Source organism: Enhydra lutris, unplaced genomic scaffold, assembly GCF_002288905.1.
Source record: "Enhydra lutris kenyoni isolate GAN:26980312 unplaced genomic scaffold, ASM228890v2 scaffoldscaffold11, whole genome shotgun sequence".
Taxonomy (NCBI): Eukaryota; Metazoa; Chordata; class Mammalia; order Carnivora; family Mustelidae; genus Enhydra; species Enhydra lutris.
The window spans coordinates 28,131,099-28,138,181 of NW_019154095.1; the positions used below are offsets into that span (position 1 = coordinate 28,131,099).

General features: G+C 40.9%; 1 protein-coding gene across 4 annotated transcripts in view; it reads right to left on the reverse strand.

Moving 5' to 3' along the window:
• LOC111144593 (glutathione-disulfide reductase) overlaps window positions 1-7,083 on the reverse strand; it is a 54,299-nt gene that overhangs the window by 4,217 nt on the left and 42,999 nt on the right. For all 4 annotated transcript variants that reach the window (XM_022498969.1, XM_022498967.1, XM_022498968.1 and 1 more), the window contains 2 exons: window positions 3,628-3,739; window positions 1,680-1,811 (listed from right to left, as the gene is read on the reverse strand). In XM_022498969.1, coding sequence (XP_022354677.1) covers window positions 1,680-1,811; window positions 3,628-3,739 — 244 coding nt within the window. The remainder of the gene's footprint in view (window positions 1-1,679; window positions 1,812-3,627; window positions 3,740-7,083) is intronic.

The following is a 7,083-nucleotide window of genomic DNA, read 5'->3' on the forward strand; positions in this document are numbered from 1 at the left end:
GGGGCAGCTGGCTGGCTCAGTTGGTGGAGCATATGACTCTTGATCTGGAGGTTGTGAGTTTGAGCCTCATGCTGGGTATAGAGGTTACTTTAAAAAAAAAAAAAAGAAAGAAAGAAAGAAATGACATTATTTGAGAGAATTAGCAATATGTGAGTAAGATCTAAAGTCTGGATAATACTGTATGAATTTATTTCTTTTTTATTACCTTTTTTGTAAACTAAAGCATAGTGACATAATATTATGTTAGGTTGAGGCCTGCAACATACTGATTCAACAATTATAAACATGACAAAATGCTCACCATGATTAAGTGCAGTCACCATCTGTCAGCATGCAAAGTTATTTGAATATTAATAGCTATATTCCCTGTGCTGTGTTTTTCATTCCCATGACTTGTTTATTTTATAACTCGAGGTCTATACCTCTTAATCCCCTTTACCTATTTTCCCTATCCCTGCACCCAATATTGTAACAATTTAAATGTTGTCTTTTGAAAACTGTAGCTTGCTTATGTAAAGGAATGGACTCGTTCCCAGGAAACAGATATTGAAGCATGTGTTTGTGTGTAGAGAAAAACTATGGTAAAGCAAAAATGTTATGGGTATACATAGTCCTTTGTAGTATAGTAGTCTCCTACTATGCACAGGGAAAACATTCCGGGTCCCCAGTGGATGCCTGAAACTGTGGATAATACCAAAGCCTCTGTATACTGTTTTTTCCTATACATACATATCTATGATAAAGCTTAATTTGTAAGTTAGGTACAGTAGATTAACAACAATAACTGATATTAAAAACAACTATAATACACTGTAATAAAAGTTACATGAATGTGGTCCCTCTCAAAATGCCTTATCATACTGCACTCACCCTTCTTGTGATGATGTGAGGTGACAAATGCCTGTGTGGTGAGATGAAGTGAGGTGAGTGACGTAGGTGCTGTGACCCAGTGTTAGGCTACTCCTGACCTTCTGATGATAAGTCAGGAGGATCATCTCCTTCCAGACCACGGTTGCCCACAGGGAACCAACCATGGAAAGTGAAACCACAGATAAGGGGACTACGATATTTTTGCAACTTTTCTTTAAATTTGAAATTAGTTCAAATAAGAAAGCTAAAAAAAGGCAAAGAGACAAAAGGGTGGTGTGGGGAAAAGGAATTCTACTCTCCAAGTGTTAGCAGTTAAGGAGGAAACTGGAATTATGACAAGAGGCCAGCCAGAAAGGAGTGGAATTTAGGGAGTGAAGATAGGTTTAGTCAGCAACCTCCCCCTGAGGTTTCAGGGAAGATGAAAATTACAAATTACCTGTGTTTTTATTTTTTTTTCTTTTTTTTTTTTAATTTTTTTTTTATTTTATTTTTTTTAAACATATAATATCTTTTTATCCCCAGGGGTACAGGTCTGTGAATCACCAGGTTTACACACTTCACAGCACTCACCATAGCACATACCCTCCCCAATGTCCATAATCCCACCCCCAACCCCCCTCCCCCCATTAACCCTCAGTTTGTTTTGTGAGATTAAGAGTCACTTATGGTTTGTCTACCTCCCAATCCCATCTTGTTTCATTTACTCTTCTCCTACCCCCTTAACCCCCCATGTTGCATCTCCTTTCCCTCATATCAGGGAGATCATATGATAGTTGTCTTTCTCCGTACCTGTGTTTTTAAATACCTACCTTCCGTGAGTCCCACTGTCCCAATCGGGGGGTGGCTGAAGACGACTGTGGGGATGTTGTCATAGTCTAATTTGGAATCTTCTTTGCATTCAAAAAGTCTATGGGCAAGTTTTCGGCCAGCAGCTATGGCAACTACAAAGATATTTATAAATCAGCATTTCAGTTTATTGCTCACTTTAAACTGCAGAATTGTTCTACTAACCATTTCCTCTTCTGGCTTAAAGTACTAATACTGACAAAGAGTCACACCAAAGCTCATTATAATATCTAGATCACCATAATGAAGACATACCAATGCCTTGGTAAAATTCAAAACTATCAGCTTATGTGAATTCTGTATGTTCTACTGGGGGAGGGGGGAAGGTGGGACATATTTACTAGTTCCCAATCATCTGGCAGACAGTTACCTACTTAATTAGGATATTGGCTTTTTGATACAATACAAATGAAGCAAACTATATTAGTTTTGAGCAACTGTTGTATGTTATAACCTTGTTCATTTCACAGAAAGGCTGTTGTTTGTTTGTTTTTTTTTCCTTTAATTCCCGAGAAGGCCTCCCCAGCCTCCCCCTATCTACCACGTACATCATGGCTCCTCCTCACTGGCTAGTCCTGATGGATTAGGGCTCTGCTTAGCAAGAATAAAGACCATGATCCTGGATGATGAATGACTCCACACTCTCCCTTGCTGTCCAAAGGGACTTCCGGGCTCATTTGGCTCTGATGATTGTCTCAGACAATCGCCAATTACACACTTAGTCATGCTGCTACTGACTTGACAGAGTAAGTTTTTTTTTTTTTTTTAAGTTGGAGCCCAACGTGGGGCTTGAACTCACCACCCTGAGATCATGACTTGAGCTGAGATCAAGAGTCGGATGCTTTTTTTTTTTTTTTTTAAGACACTTAACCAACTGAGCCACCGAGGAGTCCACACAAGACTTTTTTATGTTTATTTTTTAAATTACTTTTACTTCTTATTTTTTTAAAGTTTATTCTCCTTAACCTGTTTTTAATCTTGTATTTAGAAAAAAAAATGCCTACATTAGCAAAAGCATCAGTTATTAATTTTGTTGATTTCACGTTTTTTTCCCAAAATAAGGTATCGGCAGGATACATAAGAAATTTTCTTTGATATAATTTTCAATAATTAGATTATTGTCAAGTTTTTGAAACTTTGCTTGTTATTTTGCTTTGGCTAAAAGAACTTCCTGAAGGAGCTATAAGGCTTTGGGCATGTGACTGCAGTAACTTTCCAGTCTGACAAAAGACCCAGGGCCATTTTAGAAAGGCTGGTGAGATACCACAGGGGTACAGAGTGAAAGCAGATGGAGCGATGTTGCTAATACAGGTGGGGCAAAGAGCTTGGAATGGTGCCAGTTAACTCATAAAGTAGATTGAAGTATGGGATGAAGGGAGTTGGGTCAATCTTAGTCGTTATAATAAATAATCAGGGCACCTGGTTGGCTCAGTGGGTAAAGCATGTGACTCTCAAATCTCAGGATCATGAGCTCAAGCCTCACGTTGGGCATGGAGCCTACTTAAAAAAAATAAATTAAAAAATACATACACACAAATAAAAATGAAAACCTTGGGAAAAAAAAGACTACATAATCACATAAGAATGCCACTCCAAATTGCTTCTTCCCAAAGCCACCTCCTTCCACTGTCACCCCATGCAACTCAGATTCTAACTTAGTCTCTTCAGAAGGAAGAAGTTGTCATCTCTATAACAATTTCAGTCTCCACTAAAGCACTTTTAAAGTCTTTTAAGGAAAACTAAGTATTAGTCAGAAAACATCACGTACCAAACGATTTCAGTACATTATTATTTTGCCCACATTAAGACACTCATCCTTTCAACTTTGCTTAAGTTGAGCGGACTGTGAATGGCTCAACAGTTTTCTACAACCCACAGAGCTTCCCTTACCCGACAAAAGAGAAACAGTACCTGGAGTAAGAAGAGCTTTTCCACACACGTCCCCAACGGCATAGATGCCTTTGACGCTGGTATTCTGGAACTCATCTACTATGATATGACCTTTTTTATCAGTTTGAATCCCCTAAAAAAGTGAAAGGCTATCATGTCACTATTTGGCCTATCTACCAAAAAAGGCAAACCCAATCTCCGGATCTTCAGTTCAAGCACCTTCTCAGCCTGAATCTGAAAACCGCAACACTCAACCACAAGATGAAAAACATTTTTAGAATATTTTTATTTATTTATTTGAGCAAGCATGAGCCAGGGTGGGGGGAGACCAGCAGAGGGAGACAGAGAAGCAGGCTTCCTACTGAGCAGGGAGCCCGACTCAGGGCTCCATCCCAGGACCCTGGGACTGTGACCCAGGCACCCAAGATGACAACCATCTTAACAAGTTGAGAAGTTCAGGGGCGCCTGAGTGGCTCAGTCAGTTAAGCATCTGTCTGCCTTCGGCTCAGGTCACAATTTCAGTGTCCCGCGACAGAATCCAGCATCTGGCTCCCTGCTCAGTGGGGAGCTTGCTTTCCCCTTTCTGCCTGTCATTCTGCCTACTTATGATCTCTCTCTCTCTGTGTAATAAATAAATAAAATATCTAAAAAAAAAAAAAAAACAGCTGAAAAGTTCCTATCTTTTGCTTAATTTAAAAGGTAATATTTGGGGCGCCTGGGTGGCTCAGTGGGTTAAGCCTCTGCCTTTGGCCCAGGTCATGATCTCAGGGTCCTGGGATCGAGCCCCACATCAGGCTCTCTGCTCAGCAGGGAGCCTGCTTCCTGCTCTCTCTCTGCCTACTTGTGATCTCTCTCTGTCAAATAAATAAATAAAATTAAAAAAAAAAAAAAAGAATATTTTATCCAATTTTGAGATGTTTAACAGGACTCGCCTTTGCAATACAATTCAGCTGGCCAGGTAAAACATGAAAAGGAAATACTCAACTCTCAGATGCGCTACTTCCTACTGCTGTAGAGTCCATCAAAGACAGCGCTTTCAAACTTTCAAACTTTTCCCACTGAATGGGGGCACCCGGGTGGCTCAGTGAGTTACACATCTGACTCCTGGTTTTGCCTCAGATCATGATCTGCCAGTTGTGGGATCAAACCCTGGGTTGCGCTCTGCGCTCAGTGTGGAGTTGGCTTTGGATTCTCTCCTTCCCACTCACTCTCTTTTTCATACTAAATAAATAAATAAAATCTGGGTGGGGACCCTTTTTCCACTGAAACACTCCTCTTGAAGTGCACTAATTCATAACTTAGAGGGGTTAGCCTGAAGCAGTCATCAAAAGCAGGCTTGTTTGAAGCTTACCGTTTTAATTTTTTTTTTTTTTAAGATTTTATTTATTTGACAGAAAAACACAGCAAGAGAGGGAACACAAGCAGGGGAATGGGAGAGGGAGAAGCAGGGGGAATGGGAGAGGGAGAAGCAGGCTTCCCGCCAAGCAAGGAGCCCAACATAGGGCTCAATCCCAGGACCCTGGGATCATGACCTGAGCTGAAGATAGACGCTTAACAACTCAGCTACCCAGGCGCCCCACCATTTTAATTTTAAGAAATCCAAATAAATTTGGTATTCTCTCTAAAACATACTGATGTTTCCTTAACCAAATTTTTTTCCTGCATACTGAGTCAAATTTTGGCTCCAAAAAGATGTGGCATGCTTATCTTGTGGCTTTGCAGATCCCACCTGTATAAACTCCCATGTGAGAAGAGAAATAGTGGAAATAGACAACACAGTGGTTAAGAGTACGACCTTTGGACAGAGACCTGGTTCAAATCCCAGCTCTGCCACTTACTAGCTATGGGACCTTGTATAACTGCCTATTTATTAACAAATACTTGAGCTTCTAGTACAAATGAGGCATTAACCTGGTCACTGTAAATAGTGGTAAGTAATACAGATATCCTCCCTACCCCCACAGAATTACAGCCTGGTAGATTGTTTATTATCTATGTGCTGCTTCTGGTTTCTTTGTCCTTAGCCCTTAAAGAGTTGTGGGCAAGATTAAAGTGGGTTAGTAACAAGGTATAGGTTGACAAGACCTATACATGGTAAAAATGTTCATTTGCATCATGCAAATATATATTAATACTGAATAAGACTGAAAACTTTCATCTCATTTTTTAAAGATTCAGGAAAATATTTGAAAGGTTGAAAACTCAACCTACCGAAGCCTGTATCTATACAATGACAAAATATCTCTTGAAAGGTGAAAACCTGGATAATATGAAAACAAACAGTTTAACTAAATTTTACCAAATAGTAATTAAAAACAAGGAAACATCTCCCTGGATATTTTTACTTTTTAAAATGCTGAAGAACACCTTTTATGAAATGAAAAAATAATGGTAAAGGATATTACTATTAGAACATAAATTAAAATGTTACACACTGCTCAGAAGTCCTATCAAATATATAAACCACAGGGACACCTGGGTGGCTCAGTTGGTTGAGCGGCTGCTTTCGGCTCAGGTCATGATCCCGGGGTCCTGGGATCGAGTCCCACATCGGGCTCCTTGCTCAGCAGGGAGCCTGCTTCTCCCTCTGCCTCTGCCTGCCACTCTATCTGCCTGTGCTCACTCTCGCTCTCTCTCTCTCTGACAAATAAATAAATAAAATCTTTAAAAAAAAAGTATATATATAAACCACAAACATAAAATAATCCTCTTATTACTTGCAGAGTAGTATAGCCTATCAGGAAAATCCTTACCATCATCAAAAAGAGCAACTGGTTAACATGGACTGAATTCATACAACCAGCCAGCATCTAAATTAATTCCTTTGTGGGGCACCTGGGTGGCTCAGTCGGTGAAGCATCTCCATTTGGCTCAGGTCATGATCTCAGGGTCCTGGGATCAGGTCCCATGTTGGGCTCCCTGCTCAACATGGAATCTGCTTCTACCTCTCCCTCTACCCCTTCCCTCCCCCGTTAGTGCTCTCTCTCACTTTCTTTCTCCCAAATAAAGAAATAAACTAATTACTTTGCATGCATAATCTATAACCCAGTGAGACAAGTACTATTTTTTTTTTAAGATTTTATTTATTTATTTGACAGACAGAGATCACAAGTAGGCAGAGAGGCAGGCAGAGAGAGAGGAAGGGAAGCCGACTCTCCGCTGAGCAGAGAGCCCGATGCGGGACTCGATCCCAGGACCCTGAGACCATGACCTGAGCCGAAGGCAGAGGCTCAACCCACTGAGCCACCCAGGCTCCCGACAAGTACTATTTTTATCCCTATACTGACATGAAGCAATTGAGACTTTAAGAGTAATGAAGCTGGGACGCCTGGGTGGCTCAGTTGGTTAAGCAGCTGCCTTCGGCTCAGGTCATGATCCCAGTGTCCTGGGATCGAGTCCCACATCGGGCTCCTTGCTTGGCGGGGAGCCTGCTTCTCCCTCTGCCTCTGCCTGCCATTCTGTCTGCCTGTGCTTGCT